This window comes from Anabas testudineus, chromosome 15 (genome assembly GCF_900324465.2).
Source record: "Anabas testudineus chromosome 15, fAnaTes1.2, whole genome shotgun sequence".
NCBI lineage: Eukaryota > Metazoa > Chordata > Actinopteri > Anabantiformes > Anabantidae > Anabas > Anabas testudineus.
Genome location: NC_046624.1, coordinates 1,432,739 through 1,452,303, shown reverse-complemented (window position 1 = coordinate 1,452,303; position 19,565 = coordinate 1,432,739). Strand labels below are relative to the sequence as shown.

At 37.9% G+C, this 19,565-nt stretch overlaps 1 protein-coding gene across 1 annotated transcript; it reads left to right on the top strand.

Moving 5' to 3' along the window:
- The first annotated feature begins 1,401 nt into the window (after positions 1-1,401).
- Positions 1,402-14,413, top strand: si:ch211-195b21.5. The gene is made up of 7 exons (XM_026354838.1): positions 1,402-1,748; positions 8,409-8,554; positions 10,705-11,353; positions 11,867-12,494; positions 13,342-13,406; positions 13,480-13,576; positions 13,995-14,413. Exons 1-7 carry the CDS (start codon positions 1,542-1,544, stop codon positions 14,141-14,143), a joined length of 1,941 nt encoding a protein of 646 aa, XP_026210623.1. The 5' UTR covers positions 1,402-1,541; the 3' UTR covers positions 14,144-14,413.
- Positions 14,414-19,565: the final 5,152 nt, after the last annotated feature.

Sequence of the window (19,565 nt, the reverse complement as noted above, 5' to 3'; positions counted from 1 at the left end):
GGTTGACCAGTCCACACCAGTCCAGTCATTGAGGACTCTGGGACGTGGCATCTTATTTACGGGAGCACAACTTTTTCCACCCAAGAGGAACTCTCTCCAGATGCAGGCTGAGGTTGAAAATGTGCTGGAGAACACCACATAGCTGAGGTGCACAGGCTTTCAGCACCCTCGGGCTGATTCCCTCTGACCCTGCAGCCTTTGTGGGATGAAGCCTGTTCAGCTCTCTTCTCACCTGCTCAGCTGAGATCGTTTGGGTGGTGGCTCCACTCACCTGAACCGTTCGAGACAGATGCCCACTCTAAGCCTGGTTCTAAGGGAGGTTTCTTCCAATAAAGGAGTTTTTCCTCTCCACTGTCGCCTAGTGCTTGCTCAAGTGGGGTTGTTGGGTTTTCTATATAATTCTGTATACAGTTATATTTTGTAAAGTCTTAAACCTTAAACACTGTAAAGTGTAGCAGTCTTTACAATACCACATATCTTCTGGTTACATATACACTTATATGATTTATGAGGAGAGAACATTTTAACAAAACAGGCTAATTTTGCATTAACTTTAATGTCTGTGTAGACACTCGATCACAAATGAAAACTATTTGTGCCTTTGTAACAACAAGCCCTGAGTCACCAAGAACATCAAAGCCGGCTGAATTACAAAAGAAGTGTTCAGGTCAGGATACATGGAGGCAGCGAGGAGGGTCTGGAGACTGCTGTCTGTCAGGGTCAGGGAGGGGAAGGAGGCTTACAGGAGAAAAACTAGAACAAGGTTTTAAGCATAACAACACCAGGGAGGTGTGGAGGGGCATGAGGAGCATCACTGGCTGTGGACCTTTTCAGGTTGTGATTCTTTTCTTTCGTTTTGAACTGAGGGTAACTATAGCAAAGCAGTTTCCCTCTAGGATTATTAAAAACAAAATCTAATCTTGATTATTATAAAATTCAAGATGGACAATTAGCCATAAAACTTATTTGAGTTGGGTTTATAATTAAGTAATAAAAATTGTATTTTCTTAATTTTCCAGGAAATAAAATTTATATTAGTATTTCATAGACTACATTTAGTCATTTTTTATTTCTCTCCAATTACCTATATAAGAAAAAAACTGGAATGTGTTTTAAACACATTCCTTAAACAAACTAGTCATTGAACAATACACAATGGAAGCTAATTCTGCTACAGTATTGTCTTGTTGTTTCTTCTTGAGACGATTTATAAATAAATGCGCCTTGTCCTGTCTTACCTTTTTGTCATCTTGTCACAGCTCCAAATGTTTTGAAACAGATTTGTTCCAATCTAATTTTACTGAACTTTGAGGAGTAGTTAAAGCAGCTTTATAGCATTAGCCTAAAGACAAAATGCGGGCCTTTGTTTTGAAATCCTTAACCCGGATGTTTTCCTGTGTCACTCTTGCATTTCCTGGGGCAGCTACAGGCGCTACCGCTGTAGACAGTGGAGTTAAACGCCCGTAGTTGTGTGATTAAATTTGTTTTATCCCTCAAATATATTTCGCCGGCGATATTAGGATTAGCATGCCCTGTTAAACATGGCCATGTATCGGCCAGGTAAATCTGCATACGGCCCGCCGGCGTTTGGACCTCCACCGCCCCGTGGCCCTCCTTACCGACCCCGGATGCCCTGTGGCGTTCCCCCTCCTGGACATTTGGCCCCTGGACCTTGTGGGCCATATTCGGCTCCAGCACCGATTAGCCACGTTCTCCACAGCAGAGCACCAGGAGGACATTTCATCCGCGTACGTACCCAGCAGGCTAATGAAGCTAGCTTAATTGATTAAGTTATGTGATGTAGCTAGCTAGCCTAAAGTAAATATGATCAAACGTCATAATAGACCAATGTCTCTAAAATGTCCACAAAACACCAAACAAGCTAACCCTAAGCCAGGTAGAAAATTAGGAAAGAAAAAAAACGTATCTATGTGCAGACCATTATCTACTGTGGCAGTCCCAACCATGGGATTAGCCTAAAAATATCAATTTCAGTTACCATTTTTGATGTATCTAAGTTAATGTTAGGCATTAACTTGCATACTTAAAAATATCTTCAATTTTGCACTGCTTCAATGTGATGATCAAAACATTGATTTTTGCAGTGTAGTTTTTGTGTTATGATCTCTACGCCAGGAACCATTCACACAAAATTTTGCATCGCTCACAAATCAGTATTAAATGCTGGGAGTTTACTTTTGTATTTGTGTTATTATTTTCAGTATTGCCTTTCTGTGAATTCATTGATAAACATTTGAATATTGTGGATATTTGGACTTTTGGCGGCAGTAGCTCAGGGGGTAGAGCAGTTGCCTACGAACCCCAGGGTGAGTGGTTCAATTCATCTCCTCCTAGTTACTTGCTGAGGTGTCCTTGGACAAGACAACGAAACCCCGTAGTGTAGCGCTGACATACCGTCTAGCAGCTGTCCACCCACAATTTCCCCAAGGGGATCAATAAAATATTCATTATTATTATTATATTATTAATTATAAGTGATTGAGATATTACTGGACAGGTATACCTGGTCAGTTTGTTAAACGCAACTTCTTTTATTTCACGTTCACACGGGCAATCCACAAAGGTGCTGCAGTAAAATTTACACAAGCAAAGAAACTATGGAAGTTTACATGAATAGTGAATGTGTATGAATCATAATAATCAGATTGTCCCTGATGAGCAAGCTGAGTGCAACAGTGGCAAGGAAAACATCTAATATGGGTGATCACATACTATGTGTTAGGCAGCAGGAAGTTCAGTATAACAGTTAAAGTTAGGGTGGTAGGGTGGAACGACATGTGTAGCTCGACAGAAAGGTAGGAAGAGGGAAAGAGAAGGGGAGAGATAACAGCTAGTTATGGTCACAGTCAGATAATGTATAAAGTGGATGTATATTTAGTGTAGAGTGCAAGCAGGAACTTCGGCAGGACTAACTATAACAGCGTAACTAAAAAGGAGAGCCAGAAGGAAACATAGACGTGAGGACTCCCTGGGATGTAGAGCAACCAATCACTTCACCATCAACAAACCTGAGTGATCAGTGAGAGTGGGGGAGACAGCATCTAAACATACCAGTTCACCATAAAGCATTACGTCCATGAGTCTTTCCCTAAGGCGAATGTACCTACGAAAATGCTTGACTAAATAAATAGGTTTTTATCCTAGACTTCAATGAGCTTGAACGGTATTTGGAAGGCTATTCCATAACTTTGGGGCTTTGTAAGAAAAAGCTCTACCCCCACCTGCAGTTTTCGTAATACGAGGTACTGACAAGCAGCCTGCATTCTTTGACCGAAGTAGGCGTAGCGGATCACAAGGCACTAGCAGTTCACTCAGATACAGCAGTGCGAGACCATTTAATGCTATGAATGTTAAAAGTAGTATTTTAAAATCAATGCGAAATGTCACATTGATTTGAAGTATGATTGGGGTGATGTTCGTATCTTCTGCAGCTGCTGCTTTCTAAACTAACTGAAGCTTGTTTATGCACCTGGTATTACAGTAGTCCAACCTAGAGGTGATAAAAGCATGAACCAATTTTTCTGCATCATTTAGTGACTAAATATTCCTTATCTTGGCAATATTTCTGAGGTGAAAGAAAGATAACCTGGTAATATTATCTACATGAGCTTCAAATGAACGACTGGAATATAGAATCACACCAAGGTCTTTTACTGTTGCATTAGATAGAACAGAAAGGCCATCTAGATTTACAGTGTGATCTAACATCTTGCTTCTAGCTGCAAGTGATCCTATAACTAGTACTTCTGTCTTATCAGGATTAACCAGAAGGAAGTTAATTAGCATCCAGTCCCTTATATCCTTTACACATTGCTCAAATTTATTTATTTATTTAGCTTTTTGAAGTCATCATGTTTAGATGAAACATATAACTGTGTGTCATCAGCATAGCAACGAAAGTTAATACCATGCTTACGGATAATGTTGCCCAGAGGAACCATGTAGAGGAGAAAAAAGCAGTGGGCTTAAAACTGAACCCTGTGGAACACCAAACTCCACTGGAGAGCATGTGGAGTAATCGCTATTTAGATCTACATACTGATAATGATCAGTCAAATAGGATTTAAGCCACGAGAGGGCTGTTCCCTTAATTCCTACAACATTTTCTAATCTGTGAAGGAGAATACTATGGTCAATGGTGTCAAAAGCTGCACTGAGGTCGAGTAACATGAGCATAGTGACTCAACCCTGATCAGAGACCAATAGGAGGCAATTTACTACTTTAACAAGTACTGTCTCTGTGCTGTGATGAGGCCTAAATCCTCACTGATATAGTTTGTGTGTGTTATTTCTATGTAGATAGGAGCATAGCTGCCCCGCTACTATCTTTTTGAGAATCTTAGAGGTAAAGGGGAGGTTGGATATCAGCCTGTAATTGGACAACTGACAGGGGTCGAGATCAGGTTTCTTAATTAGCGGTTTAATAACTGCTAATTTAAAAGTTTTGGAACATACCCACTGCTGAGTGAAGAATTTATCATTTTCACCAGGGGTTCTATTATTTCTGGCACTATCGTATAGTTTTAGAAAATGTGTCAGTATAGTGTACAAGTTCATGATTTTGCAGAAGAGATGAGTGAAACTAGTTTATTCTCTTCAAGGGAAGTAAAGTATTCTAGATTCTGATCTGCTGTGGTTAGTTTATCATCTGTGTCAATTAAATTGTCTGGTTTTAAAGCCTGAATTTCTTGCCTAATATTTACAATTTTGTTATTGAAAAAGTTCATGAAGTCCTCACTACTGCACAACGTTGTTGTGGAGATATCTGCAGTGGTCTTATTTCTAGTTAATTTGTTTACCCTATTAAATAAAAAATCTAGGGTTATTTTTGTTGTTTTGTATAAGAGTGAAGAGATATGTTGATCTAGCTGCACTAAGATTTTTTTTATAGTTTAGAATGCTCTCCTTCAATGCTATTTGAAATACTATCAATTTAGTCTGGCCATTTACGTAATTTTTTCGAGCGGTCTGTAAAGTGCGTGTGTCATCGTTATATCAGGATATATATAACTGTGACCTATTATATTCCTTCCTAATGGAATTGTATGATACATACAATTCTACATATCTGAAGAGCCAAAAGTAAAAAGTCTTTACACAGTATTTAGTGTTTTAAATGAGGCGTATACATAGAGGAATTTATCTATAGTGTGATCCTCATTTTTATACACCAGCCTGAAATTGTCCGAGAAAATAACTTATTTGAAAAAGTGGGAACCATGAGTGGGAACACTGCAGCAACAGTCAGACATTTGTACCAGCTATGAAATGGGTAAGTCAACATAAGCTTTTATTTTATTTTTGTATATTTTGTATATAGACTAGCTTGTTGTGCTTGTTTCAATACCATCATGTCCTGTACCTGACCGATAGACATATACACCCAGATGGTGCATTAGGGCTTCTGTGATGCATCTGTTGCCATATTGTGTCAGGATACTTCCAGTACTGTCCCTTTCAAGACCAACCTTTTTGTGATACTTTTGGATGCTCTAATGTAAGAAATGACAAAGCAAAAAGGAATATTACTTCACACACAAACTGTTATCTTAGAATAGTTTACTGTTACGAACATGTTGAATTTGATCTCCTAAATTAAGAAAGCTCTATAGTTTTATTTAAAAATAACTAATGTTGAAATGTAAATATATCCAACTACAATGTCACTATGGTTTGTAGTGTTAGTTAATGTTACCTCATAATCACACATTCATGTGATTATGAGGTGCAGACACCCTGATCCAACATGGCAGCCGAGTACATCATTACTAGTCGACAGAAGTGGGTCAGGTGGATATATTTATTTACTTGACATGCATATAAACTATGATGTAGCATTTTCATGATGTACATCTTTATTATTACTATAGCAACTTTAATGTAAAACACCTAATATTGCTTATCATATCTTTGTTACTATTGCAGATTTATTTTAATTAAGCTTTTAAGGTGTTTTATTCAGTAGAAGTGATGATACTGTGATGTTAATATATTATCTGCTCAGCAAAATTTTGATGCCCCACCACATTGTTTCCCATATTCTGCAGTGAATAATGTAATTCAGATTGAAGATTGATGGAGCCAATGGAAGAAAGATATCTGTCGGATATCCTATTAGGAGAAACAGATGTGCTTGTACTGATTAAACTGATTAAACCTTCTGGACAGAAGGTGAAACATCTTCAAGAACTGAGAATCATGCCCAATTTCCACTGAACAGCTCTTTTTGGGATAAGCATGACTTGGATGATTGACAATCTTTACAGACAGCCCTGATTTACCATAATTTAGACAAATATGTCACTTTGGAAGAAAGATAAATTAATAAATGAAAATGTTGTGCTTTAAATGTATACTGTGAGAAGAAAATACTTTTAAAGCAATATAATCTCAAAGATATACAGTTGTTGAGTAACTTTACTTGTCCAATATTGGATAATGTGCTTTCATTAGTTTTGCTTTATTATAGTATCTGTACTATATGAACAGATACATCTGTTCATGTAAGACTTTCACCTTTTCAAGTTTAGGTTTTAATTTAAACTTTAAAGTTAAAAAAAATATCCTACCTACAAATTCAACCATTATAACATGCACTTATTGCCATTCAATAAAGAGTTGTTGTAGACTTGGCCTGTCTGGTTCTTCATTTCCTCACAGATCAGCACAGTCAGTACTGACTTGCTGTTGGACAACTGCAAATTTCAAGCATTGCACTGCAAAAGTTCACCTTATGATGAAAAATGTCCTATTTTACTACTATTCACTATTAGGGGCAAAGAAACTGATTGCTGGGGTTCTACTGGAATAAACACATTTTAACACAGAACATTTATTTTTCAAAGGATTATGTTGGTCTGTCAGTCATTTATTCCAATATTTACCTAGGGGTGGCTGTGGCTCAATAGGTAGAGCAGTTGTCTCCAATCATAGGATTGGTGGTTCGATTCCCGGCTGTGATGTCACATGCCAAAGTGTCCTTGGGCAAGATACTGAACCCCAAGTTGTCCCCAGTGAGTCTGCCATCGGTGTGTGTGCTTGTGTGTGTGAATGGGTGAATGAGACGCAGTGTAAAGTGCTTTGAGTACCAGCTAGGTAGAAAAGCGCTATATAAGTGCAGACCATTTACCATTTGCCTAACTTAAGAACAGTCCTTCAGATCTTTTCTGTGATTAGATCTAGACTAACTAATCTAGATTTAGACATTGTATTTTCAATGTCTAAAAACATGTTTTTACTTTGAAATTCCTTGTTGTTAAGTGTAGATTGGAAGACAAAAAAATCTGTTTTATTCCATTTCAGATTATAGGGGTGGTACTGTATTTATGACATGATTCATCCTTAAGCAAAGGTGTGGTGCATTGTGTACAGCATGTTAATAATTAACAAATTTTGATTTGTTGTGGCAACCAGATTATCTGATGCCCTTTAACCAGTTACCTTTGCCTACTGCAGTGCTACTTTTGTAGCAGTCCTTTATTGTCGGCATGTTCCTCTTACAAATATCTCATTCATACATGTTGCTAGAATGAAATGGAATACTTGACCATAATTACATGTTGGGTTTTCTTTACCATGCACAACCACTTTGCTTCAGTCCAAGACATCACAAATATTTTGTGCACCAATTCTTTTTTTTTTGTTTGTTTGTTTTTTGATCTGCTGTTGTTATTTTGAAAGCATCGCTGATCAGCATTCAATCTCCAATGTATGTTTTATGCATCATGCTGGTCAATAAAATTGTCATGCTCAAATACTGCAATCCTGGCAGCACTGGAGTGATATTTCACCAGCTTTGTTAGAGCTCAGTATAAATAGTCAGACGTCGTGACGAAGGGTGAACTTAATTTCAGGTTACTGGCCTCTGTCTAAGAAATCGCTATACTCACTCTGAACCCATCAGAATACTTTTGTCCAGCTGTTAGCATTTCATAGGCTGTCTTTTTGAGGACCTCATGAAGACACCCTGTTGTTATAGTGGTACCTGTAAATCTTGGCTGCTTGACACATAATTTAATTCTCAGGCAGTTTGGGAACTGCAGTAAACATGTTGGGGGATATTTTAAATTGGTTTTCTCTTTTCAGGAATTAATTTCCTCCATAACAGAAAAGCACATTGCATAAACCATAAGGGTTTAAATGGGTTATTAGTTAATGTAGTATATTTATAGTTTCTTGTTTTATGTACATAATATACAAAGACTTTAAAAGCAAAACATTGAATGTGTACTATTTTCCCTTTGAAATAAACATTTTCTAAAATTTCTAATTTAGTTAAGCTTTGTGGACAATTAAATGGACATAGTCGCACACAGTGAAATGCCATAAATATGCCATTGTAGCTCTGTCTTGTACAGCACTATAACATAAATTTTGAATGCTCTCAGCCCCCCTGTAGCAGCTTCCCTATAGACCATAGTATGCCGAATGCATTGGGACGCAGCCAGCAGATCGTCCGTTCTGCAGAACCACTGCACCTTCAGGTCCCACAGTGGAATCCAACTCCTGTAGAACATCGTCCTCCAGATAACAGGTACAGTGAATTTGTGAATTTTACATGTTGTAATTTTGCAACAGTCTCTCTTGAAGCAAAACAACCTATGATGTTGCTCTTGTCATGCTTAGAAAGAAAGTCTTGCCTTTCTATCTCCATACATAGTGTTGATCATTATGACCATTTGACCAGAAAACTAGTAGTACTTTCTAAGCTTTACTTTAGATGTAAATATTTGTACTTGTTTCCTTCAAAACCTTTTGGTTGAAACTTTGTTACCTTTATCTATAAGAGTCAGTGTATGTCTCCTTCTGGACTGATGCAATGGCTATGTGGTTCTGTGGTGAAATAGTACTGATTTTCCCCCCAAAGAGAAATCAGGTCTTAGGTGATTGCTTTGGATTACAAGCCAGAGAAAAATGGGTCTTAAATAAGATGCTTATCTGAAGCTTCTAAAATCATGACATCAAATTTGGAGAGCAAAATAGAAAACCCAACAATCCCATTTGAGCAAGCTTTAGGTAACAGAGGAGTGGAAAAACTTCCTTTAGAGGAAGAAACATCCAGCAGAACCAGGCCCAACAACAAGCAAATAAAATTGGGCAGAGAGACAGAGAGAGCGGGAGACAGAGGAGGAAGCACACCTACAGGAGAGAGAAGAAAATTTTAAGTCTAGTCTTGGATTGTAGAGAGGGTCACTGCCCCCAGAACCTGAACTGGAGCTGGTTCCAAAGGAGAGGAGCTTGATTGCTAAAGGCTCTGCCTCCCATTCTAAATTTGGAAACTCTAGGAACCACAAGTAAACCTGCAGTCTGAGAACGGAGAGTTCTACTGGTAAAATATGGAACTATGAGTTCTTTAAGATAAGATGGGGCCTGATTATTAAATGCTTTATATGTGATGAGGATTTTTAATTTAATTCTGGATTTTACAGAAAACCAATGGAGAGAAGCTAACGTAGGAGAAATATGATCTCTTGCTAATTCCAGTCACAACTCTGGCTGCAGCATTTTGGATTAACTGGAGGCCTTTTAAGCAGTTACTGGGACATACTATCAGTAGTGGATTGCAATAATCCAGTCTACAAGTAATAAATGCATTGACTAGTTTTTCAGCATCACTTTGGGACCAGATTCCCCTAATTTTAGCAATATTACTCAGGTGGAAAAAGGCAGTACCAGAGATTTACTTTATGTATGAAGCAAAGGAGATATCCTGGAATAAGGTAATTCTAAGACTTCCCACAGTGTTACTTGAGGCCAATACTAAGTCATCCAGGCTAAGAATGTGATTAGACTTGGTGTCTCTGAGATTTACAAACAAAACAACTTCTGTCTAAAATTGGAGATCATCCAGGCCTTTGTCTTTTAAGCATCCTTGAAGTTTGATTAATTGATTAGTTTCTTTTGGTTTTATAGATAAATCTGCATAGCAATGGAAATTATTTCTACAAAGTAATGTGAATGAAATAAAAATACCAAAGGTGAAATCCTTCCATTAACAGAATTTTGGCAAGAAATTGTTGGAGGGATTGTCCAGGTTTGAGTTTGGACAGCATCCTCCTCTTAGCTGCAACATATAGAGAGTTCAGCTCCACCCCCCAGAGCAGAGCCAGTCCTCATGATCTGTTTGTTCAGCCTGTGAGTGTCTGCCAACTTCATGTTACTGCCCCAGCAGACTGCATCATATAAAATGGCACTGGTCACCACAGACTCATAGAACATCCACAGCATGGTGAAGCAGATGTTGGAAAAACCTGAGCCTCTACACATCTACATCCGACTCTGATCCTTTTTTTGCAGTGCTGATGAGTTCTTTGTCCAGTCCAGTTTGTTATCCAAGTACACTCCCAGGTATTTGTACCCCTGTATAGAGCGAGGGGTGACAGGACTCCCAGATTTCCCGAAGTCCATCACCAGCTCCTTTTACTGATGTTAAGTTGAAGATGGTTTAGCACTCTCAGGGGGGTTAACATGCAAATATGCACATGTCAGTTGCTGTAATTGGAACACTCATACCCACAGAAAGCCTAGTGCATGGTGCTCCACTTGAAGCATTTTCCAAACTTGAGTAGATGTAAATTTCTGACCTTGACTGTGTTTATGAAATATATTATCTAAGTCTAGTTTAAGTTGGAAAACGCCATTTTATTTTGCCTGTTTTTAAAACACATGCATGTTGATTTTCAGTGACCGAGCTGGTGAGGAATTCTTGAGATGCATTGCAGACAACAAGCCTCTGCCAGACTATCTGAAAGGGGACATGGCATCCAACCTGGCTGATGCATTAAAGACAGCCAGTGTTCTGAAAGAAGCTGTCAAATCAGACCCTGATTTCCAGAAGCATATCACCAGGAGCAAAAGCCGTAGTACAAGCAGAAGTCGTGGCAGAAGCCACGGAAAATCTCGTGCCAAGAGCCGTGCACGAAGTAAAAGTCGAGCACGAAGTAAAAGTCGGGCACGAAGTAAAAGTCGGGCACGAAGTAAAAGTCGGGCACGTAGCCGAAGCAAAGGAAGGCACAAAAGTCGTGCTCGTGGCAGGAGTCGTGCTAGATGCAAAAGCAGGTCTTGCAGTAGGAGTCCAAGCCAGAGCCGAAGCAAGAGTCACGTGAGGGGCAAGAGCAAGATCAGGAGGCCCATGTCACGAAGTAGCAGTAGTGAAAGGAGCCATGCCAAAGACAGAAAGAGAAAGAGGAGCCCCAGCCACAACTGCAGCAGCAGTGTAAGCAGTAGTAATTTCCCAAGGAATAGTCTGTTAGAAGGACTGAAGATGGTCATAAAGAGCAGAGAACTAGAGGAGCGTTTGCCCACTCTGAAAGATGCCATCCTCACTATTCAGGTATTAATATTTATTATTCATTCAAGATGTGTTGTTCTTCTGTGAGATCATTTATTTCAATATAATTAAGTTACACTACAGGCATTTTGGCAAAACATACCCAGTTCATGAGTATTTAAAAAAAAAATATATATATATATATATATATTAAATATATTGTCAAAGGTCAGTCAGCAAATAAATCAGAACTAAATGACCAGTTTAAGACTAAATGATTACTTTGAGTCCATTTGCCTAAGTTCACATTGTTTTATTTTTATTTGATTACAACAATGTGGACGGTTATCTTTACAGTTGATACTTTTTAGCTACTACATTTATTTATTTATTGTGTGTGTGTAACACATTTTTTCACATTAGATCCAAATTTACATTCAGGACATGGGTGAACCCAGTTGAAACTATTGCATGGATGTTACTCATTATTTCCTAAAACAGTTAATTGTAGCAAAGCAACATATCCAGAGTGATGGAGTAAGCATGTGTAATGTGTCATTGTTGTATTCTGTACAGGCTTCTGATGAAAGCAAAAAACCTGTGTGTGTGCTGGATGAATACAAACACCAGCAACATGACAGTCAGGATAATTTAACATCATTGGAAAACGACACTATGCTCCTTCCCCATGACAGAGTAGGCAGTGACTTCTCTTGGCTCCAATCACACAGTCAAGAGGAATTCACAGTCCAAAAAGCTGATGAGTTTGAAGATGAAGAATCATTCTTATATGGGAAAGAAGACACTAGAGGAAATGAAGCCAATAATTCCTTTACTACCCCTTTTCCAGCATTTCCTCAGATTGGGGAACATGCCAAACTACAGGAAAAGGACATGTCTGCTGTTTGCAGTCAACAGTATTATCAGAACAAGTCAGGCTTTGGGAATATGCTTGGCCAGGAGCAACCATTTCAAATAACTTCTTTAAGCCTAGCATCAGCCAGTCTGGACAGCTGTGAGTATGAGAAGATGAGGAATATATTAAAGAGTGTGGGCACAGCAGACATTGGTGAAATCATGGTGAAAATGCAGGGGCAGTCTCCTGCCCTTCTTGGTTCAATGCCAACAGCAAACATGACAATACCAGCACTGAATAACCCAAATGTACGGCAAGCCCTGGAGTCACTGCAGTCTCTCATTAAAGGTGAGAATCCTATTCTGAATATAACATTCTTCTTAAACTTTAACCTATAGTTGAGACATAGTTAATTTAAATGATATACCAAGTAACAATCCCTCCACATTGTGAGCAGTGTTATTAATTGGTTAATGTTCTTCAGTGCAGAAAGTTTAAACTGCATTTTTAGGTAGGTTAAACTCGTGAGCATCTGTATTCCATTAACCTGTTTCAATCCTAACATTATTCTCAAGCATATAGAAAGATTAATTCCATGATTTTTCTTCATTTCAATAATGATTTCATAAATTCCATGTCAGGCATATGCTTGGGGGAAAAAAGTATGATGAGTAGCTCATTATGAAAATATAATCAATACCTTGCTGGTATTTTATTATTATTATTATTTTTTTTTTACCTCAACATATTAAATAAAAAGACGAAAACAAGCATTAAATTGCTCCAGTCTGGGAGCTGCTGGTTAAGTGTCTTAAGTGTTAAATAATTAAATAATAACTTAAAATCGATAGTTATATTGAAGACATCTGTCTCTGATAGTTGATAATATTAAATAACTTTTTGTCATGTTGTCTGCAATTAACAGAATTTGAAAAAGTGTTAAATTTCTCTAAGAAACCCCTTGCCAAGCTCTAAAATCCAGTATGAAGAAATAATGTCTCTAAAATGCATGTAAGACATTTTTTGTATAGCTTATAGTGAAATTTTGTGATAGGTGAACATGGAAATGTACCCATTCAGATGGAAACTGATACAACCCGGCCCAGTGACTTATCCCTTCTGTCTTTAATGTTTAATTTTTTTTTTATATTATATACAGGATGCTTTTTTTTGTTTGTTTTTTTTTTTTCTGTAGCAACAAAAGAAAAGCGGTCAAGAAATGATGGCAGTGGCACATGTCAGACCACTGATAAAAACAAGGTAAATTATTTGCAAGCTGCTTAAAGTAATGTAAAAAAGTTGGCCATTTTTGACAACGTAATGTGTTTCACAGGCAAGCGATGATGAGGAAAGAAAGCGTGAGAAACAAGCCACAATAAGTAAAATGGAGTCATTGATGAAAAAACTGGAGGGATTGTTCAAACAGGATGGTAATGGCATTTTTCTTTACAGTTTGTTCTGTGTTGTGTTGGAGCCCAGGAGGATTCCTAATTTGAGTGAAATCATTTTTGCACACATATTACTCGTATTATTGTATTCTTTTCATTTATTGCCACACTAAAAGTGTTAGCTGATTTCGAGCTCAGTCTCCTCCCATCTGGCAGCTCAAACAACACAATTCTAAAGCAGCTCTGTTAATCACAAGTGAACATGGAATTCAAGTTAAAGAGAAACTTCACAAACAAGTGTTTTGTCATTTAGATGTGATCTATCTGTGAAACATGAAACTGTGACTTTGATGCCCTCAGTAATGTTGATGAAATAATTTGTGTGTTTCACGTGCCAAAATGCTCCATATGCTAAAATGTTTGCTAAAATTTCTTCTTTTTTTTTTTTAACCATTTGCAGAATTGACTTTTCTGACACCAGTGCTTGGGCTTTACTGCCAGGAATGTGAGGAGTTCATTGGAGACTTGAATTGCGCTGACAGTCATGCAGCCGCTCACCGGCACAGTAATTCTAGGAGTGTAAGTAGTACCTTCCTGTGTGGAGAGTGAATTTGACTATTTTTGAAAACCAACATTGGCCAACATGGCTGCATGAAGAAGAATAACTGCATCACAGTACACTTCTATAGTCAAAGTAATTTCAAAAAGTCAAAGTTATACAGAAGATTTTTCAAAAGTTTGTTCACAGTGGTTGACATTAGCCCATGTGGCTTACTCTACGTTTTGAGGTTTAGGCAAGCTTGGAAGAATTTCAAAGTGCAGTACCACAGGCACCCACTACATGCTGCCTCTGGAAAATAATAGTCCAACTGACTCCTAATTTAATTCCTAATTTGTGTGTCTAGGGTGTCCTTACCTTAGTAATGGTACTGTTCCATTTATAAGATTGTAGAGCTCTGTGGGCACCAATTGACAGTTTCCTGGGCTGCTGTCCAGTTCAGCCCCTGAACTAGCACTAGACTCTACTACATAAGAAGCTCTTATGTAGTGCATAGGTTAGTTAGGTGTTAGGTGCATCAATCCAAAGCCCTAACTTCTCTTGTACTTTAAACCAAACATTTTACCTTTTAGTTACATTTTAGCCCCATTACTGACCCTGAAATGCAGAATAGTTTGGCACATATATTTTACAGATTTAAGACACTCCTCAGTTTTTAGATTCTCCAATTTCTTTTTTTTTTTTTTTTCTTTCTTTGTACTGTAAAAAATCTATTATTTTCTTAAAGCAGAACGTGGACAAGCATGCAGGAGAAAGCAAAGGACTCCCTAGCCATTTAAGCAGCTGTAACCAACAGCCACGGCACTCAGACAAGAGAGATCACACGGCTTATGGCTATCCTGGCGATTCTGGAGACCACCAGAATCACAGAGACCATCAGGAAGACTGGGGGAATAGGAGAGATCACAGAAGCAAACACAATGATAGCTTCAGTAGTCAGAGTCCCAAGCAGATAAACGTATGTTTGAAAGACCAAATGAGAAAGGAAAGGATGCTCATAACAGTGTCCCGTGGGCTGACACCTCCTGCAAATGTCAGAGTAAAGGAGGAGGTAAGCAAGGAGCAGGCTGTCGGAAGCCATAGCAAAGTCGAAGAGAAAGATGGTATAGGAAAGTCATCTAAGGATAGCAGAGAAATATTTAGCAAAGAGGGAGATAAAAGCAGTGACAGTAGTGACAATGACGAAGGAAAAGGCCCAAAAGAAAAATCGCATAAAAAGAAAAAGAAGAAGGAGAAGAAGAAGAAGAAGAAGAAGAAAGAGAAGGAAGATAAATCCTAGTTGTCATATTTACGCAGTTTTCTAAATTCATGTGATCGCTGAGAGGATGTTGTCTTGTTGCTGTCTATGTTTCAAGACTTGCAGGCTTTAATTTGAATTAATTACACCCCTGGACCTCGTAGACGTTTTCTTTTTGTTATATCGGTCAGTTCAGTGTAGCTGTGGGATCAGAAGACGGGGGTTGTTTTCAAGAGTGAACCATCATGGTGTTTAAAGATACAGTCTGACATGTTGGGAAGTGCAGTTGTTCCCTATAGTCAACAAAGAGGAATAATAGCAATTTAATCTTTGCACCTAGTACAGAGATGGGCCTTAACTGTAATTAACATCAACACTTGCAGCAGGGAAGGTTTGGGTTGTTACAGGTTTGCATGGCTAACCTCATCTCAGAAAGAAGTGTAAAGATTAAACTGACCTTAATAGTTTTGAAACAAGTGCGTTTTAACATGAATGTGTTGTTTTTTTATATGTCCCCACAATTAAATGTTTCAAAAATCCTTTTTGTCGACCTGTTTATCTTTGTCAGTATCGTGGCTGTTTGCATAGTTTTCGACAGACCATCAACGTTGCAGTAGTTAGAGATGTGATAGGATTTTGTCTGCTTTTTAATCTGAAATACAAGATGACACACAAATTTGTCTCCTGTGGTGACATTCTAGGTAAGAAAAAGGAAAGTTCTAATATGTAAATAGTTTAATAAAAGAGACTGAAAAGTATTTTTTTTTCTTTTATAATGTGTATTTATACACACTGTTTCAAATACTTTTCCCAGGTATGAAGTGATGGCAAACCTGCTATGAATCACATTCACAGTTAAGTGGTGGGAAGAGAGGAATATCAGCGAGGAGCTCACATTCTGTCCTGTATCATAGCTGTGGTTTGGTGCTTTTAAACCACTATTCTTAAAAACAGAGTCCATAAGCACAACCAAAACAGCTTAATAATGCTGTAGTCAATGTTGATACTGTATTGCTAAATTGTACGTTCACAATTTAACAGGTGTCTCAACTGACCTTTTCTTCTAAAAGCAATCGCTATCAGTTTTGTTCAAAATGAATTTCCAAATTAGGTCATTATATAAATGTTACATTCTGAAGAGAGGGGTGCAGTACTTATTTAGTTATATCTACGTAGTCTTTGATTTGTTAATCAGAGCTCTGATTTTTTTTTTTCTGGCAAGATGTTTAATTGTATTTTTATATGTTAGGTAACTGGCTTCATGGAATTTAATCTAACATTAAGATAATGTTAATATTCAGCAATTGTCCAAAATACAACACTGGAAAGAACAGCAACCCCCATTTAATGTCTCCAAAAAAATATTCCTTATGGAACTGATGAAAACATTGTTACTCTTAGTAAATCCTCTCAGGTTAGGATATGATCCTTGTCATACAGGAGAACATAGGATATTGAATACAAAGTGGAATACGAATGCCTTTCCTGCTGTGAGGGGTCAAAATATCTTCAGTGAAATGCCCTTCTGGTGTTTTAAAACCAAATCTAACCAACCTAGGGTAGTGGCTTAATCCAAACAAACTGCAATGTTTGCACAGTTGTAATAAAGTGTTTAAGACTGTGTAGTAAAAAAAAATGTGTTGCAGCAGGAACCATTTTGTTGCTTGGCACCTAAAGGATGCAGTTAGAGCAAAGCCTGTAAGTGTGGGGGCACTCTTTCTACAAACACTTTAAAAGATTGTATCAAAGGGTAAGGACAAGCAACATACAGTATATGGTCTTTTAGGTAGTACTGTACTGATACAGTGTTCCTTTTATTGTGATTACTCACCTAAGGAGGATAAAAGAATTTCATAGAATGAAGGGTGTTGAATGGAAGGACGTTGTATCTGGGATGGTGTTAAACCCCTAAATGCGTGTTGTTGTTTTTGTCACATGAATAAATAAATATAAACTTAACTATTCCATTACAAAAATTATGTGTTGTGAGTGTTGTGTAAAGGTTGAAGGAATATTCATTTAAATGTTTAAGGTGTCTACTTCATAAAAGCAGAACAGCTGTAAGACGTCTGCTAAAGTCCTGAACTGTATAAGTACAAAATAATGAGTAATAAATATGCTTATGAACATTGCAAGGTGAGGCGTAAGTTGATATTGTTTCTGTAGAAACTGATAAATTGATTTATTGCATAGAGGTGAAATAGCAGGTCATGTTCTGAAGGGCAGTGTCAAATGATGCTGCTCAATAGAATCAACTGTGCATATCCAAGCTGCAGTTTTCACCTTTGAACAACTCATAATAAAGTGAAGACAAGCCACGGTCTGATCTTTTTCTTTATCTACTGTATTTACTGTATGTGTTTTGTAGTAATTATACCACCTATGTTGTACCCTACATTGTATAAATGATGGTGGTAAAGTCATTATGACAGAACAGGAGTTCTGTTTGGAGTTGCAGCTCCAAAGAGCAAAATTCACTGAGCTAAAGCTGATGTTGTTGGCTGAATTTAAACAATAATAGGTAAAAGATAATAACTGTCTCAAGATGGAACTATTCAAATTCAATCTTACATTTACATCTCACTTATCAAGTTACTTGATTACTTTTAAAAAGATGTACAGTGTAATTAAGAGGTGAATATTACGGTTTTGTGCTTAGACACCATAAGTTCCAGTTCCAGTTCTTGAAGTTCATTTGTTAGAAACAAGACAGATGAGCAAACGTAAGGATCTGAGAAACTTTAGGTCGGACCACTCTTGTTTGATTGTAAGGTTTCTTAGGGGAGTTCCTGTTCTGTAGTGGTCTGAACTTACCAAAAGTGGTCACATGAAGGACAACTGGTGAACTAGTCAGAGTCCCCATGCTGGCCCCTGTCCACTGCAGAAAGCACCTACAATAAGCATCTGGACCATGAAGCAATAGAAGACACCAGGATGGATTGGAGGTCTGATCCACAGAGCTTGTCCTAGCTCTCACAAAGGAATATAAAATGTACACAATGCTGTATAAAATGACTAAATAAAAATGACCTGGAAACCAATTGCACTTGGCATTTTCCAGTGAATCATTTTGTTAAACCTTGAATCACGAACATCAGATTCTGTTGTTCTATGTGTGTTTGACTTGACATGCCTTGACAGGACCTATATTATTAGAATATGGTATAATCATGTATAAGAAAAAAATAAGAAGACTAAAGAGATTATTTGGCTTGTGTTTTAATTATCTCCATATTATGTTGTGTGCTGCATGTTATGATTTGAAATAAATGTATATAAATATAATGTTAAAAATTGTTTCTAACTACAGGTACAGGTTATGTACAGTTGTTATCCATAGGTCACCCCTTTGACTCCTGGCCCCCTCTTTCAAGGAGTCCCTGGACAAGACATGGTAGCATCAACTGAATTGAATTGAATTTAATAGCATGAACATATACATGCAGCTGTCCAACAACAATTAGACAACAACACCAGGATCAATGAAGTACCCACTGAACTGAGTGAGTGGATTCATTACTCAAGCTGCTGTAGCCAGGGTTGCTCAGCAGAGGGAGACATTTTCATGTATACACACACAGTGTGTATATATACATACAGTACAGTATAGATAAAAACACATATTCATCTTGAAAAAGCAAAAGTTTCCAGCACAACAAGGCATCTGATATTCCATGTTACATGCAACACTGCCAGACAGGACGCGGTTTAAATGAAATAAATAAATACATTTAAAAAGTGACACCTGGGTTCTTGTGGGTTAACGTGAGATTATTAGATTGGAACAATAATTACTAACAAAAACCATAAATACAGACGAACGTTGTATTTAATGCTTCATTCCTGCTAAAATTCTACCTGCCTGCGCTGGTTTGTCATGACCTAGTAACAGTCATTTCAGTAACATGCACTTCTGCCTTGCTGGACAGGGGGAGGATTCAGGCTTTGCTGCATTCCCATCATCGTGTCACTGCAAGTCATAGCACGCCCCGTCTGCAACGCCCTGTTGAGTAAACTGGGTGAAGTCCATTCTGCTGCCTCAGTTGCTTTCACTTCTACTGTTCACAGCAAGGTAGGAGTGTGTGCACCCTGCACAGGGGCTCACTTGGTCCCAACACCCATTTCATGTGTCTGTGAGGTACTATTTGTTTGTCATGTGTCCAATATGACAAATCAGATACCTGAAGTATTTTAAAATTGATATTGAATTAAATTGTATATTTGATACTACTGTA

Bases quoted from the DNA above. Each gene is read 5' to 3' on its own strand.
- si:ch211-195b21.5 (XM_026354838.1), top strand. From the start codon at position 1,542: ATGGCCATGTATCGGCCAGGTAAATCTGCATACGGCCCGCCGGCGTTT. The intron at 13,407-13,479 runs GTAAATTATTTG...TGTGTTTCACAG, and splicing joins AGACCACTGATAAAAACAAG to GCAAGCGATGATGAGGAAAG. The intron at 13,577-13,994 runs GTAATGGCATTT...AACCATTTGCAG, and splicing joins GGGATTGTTCAAACAGGATG to AATTGACTTTTCTGACACCA.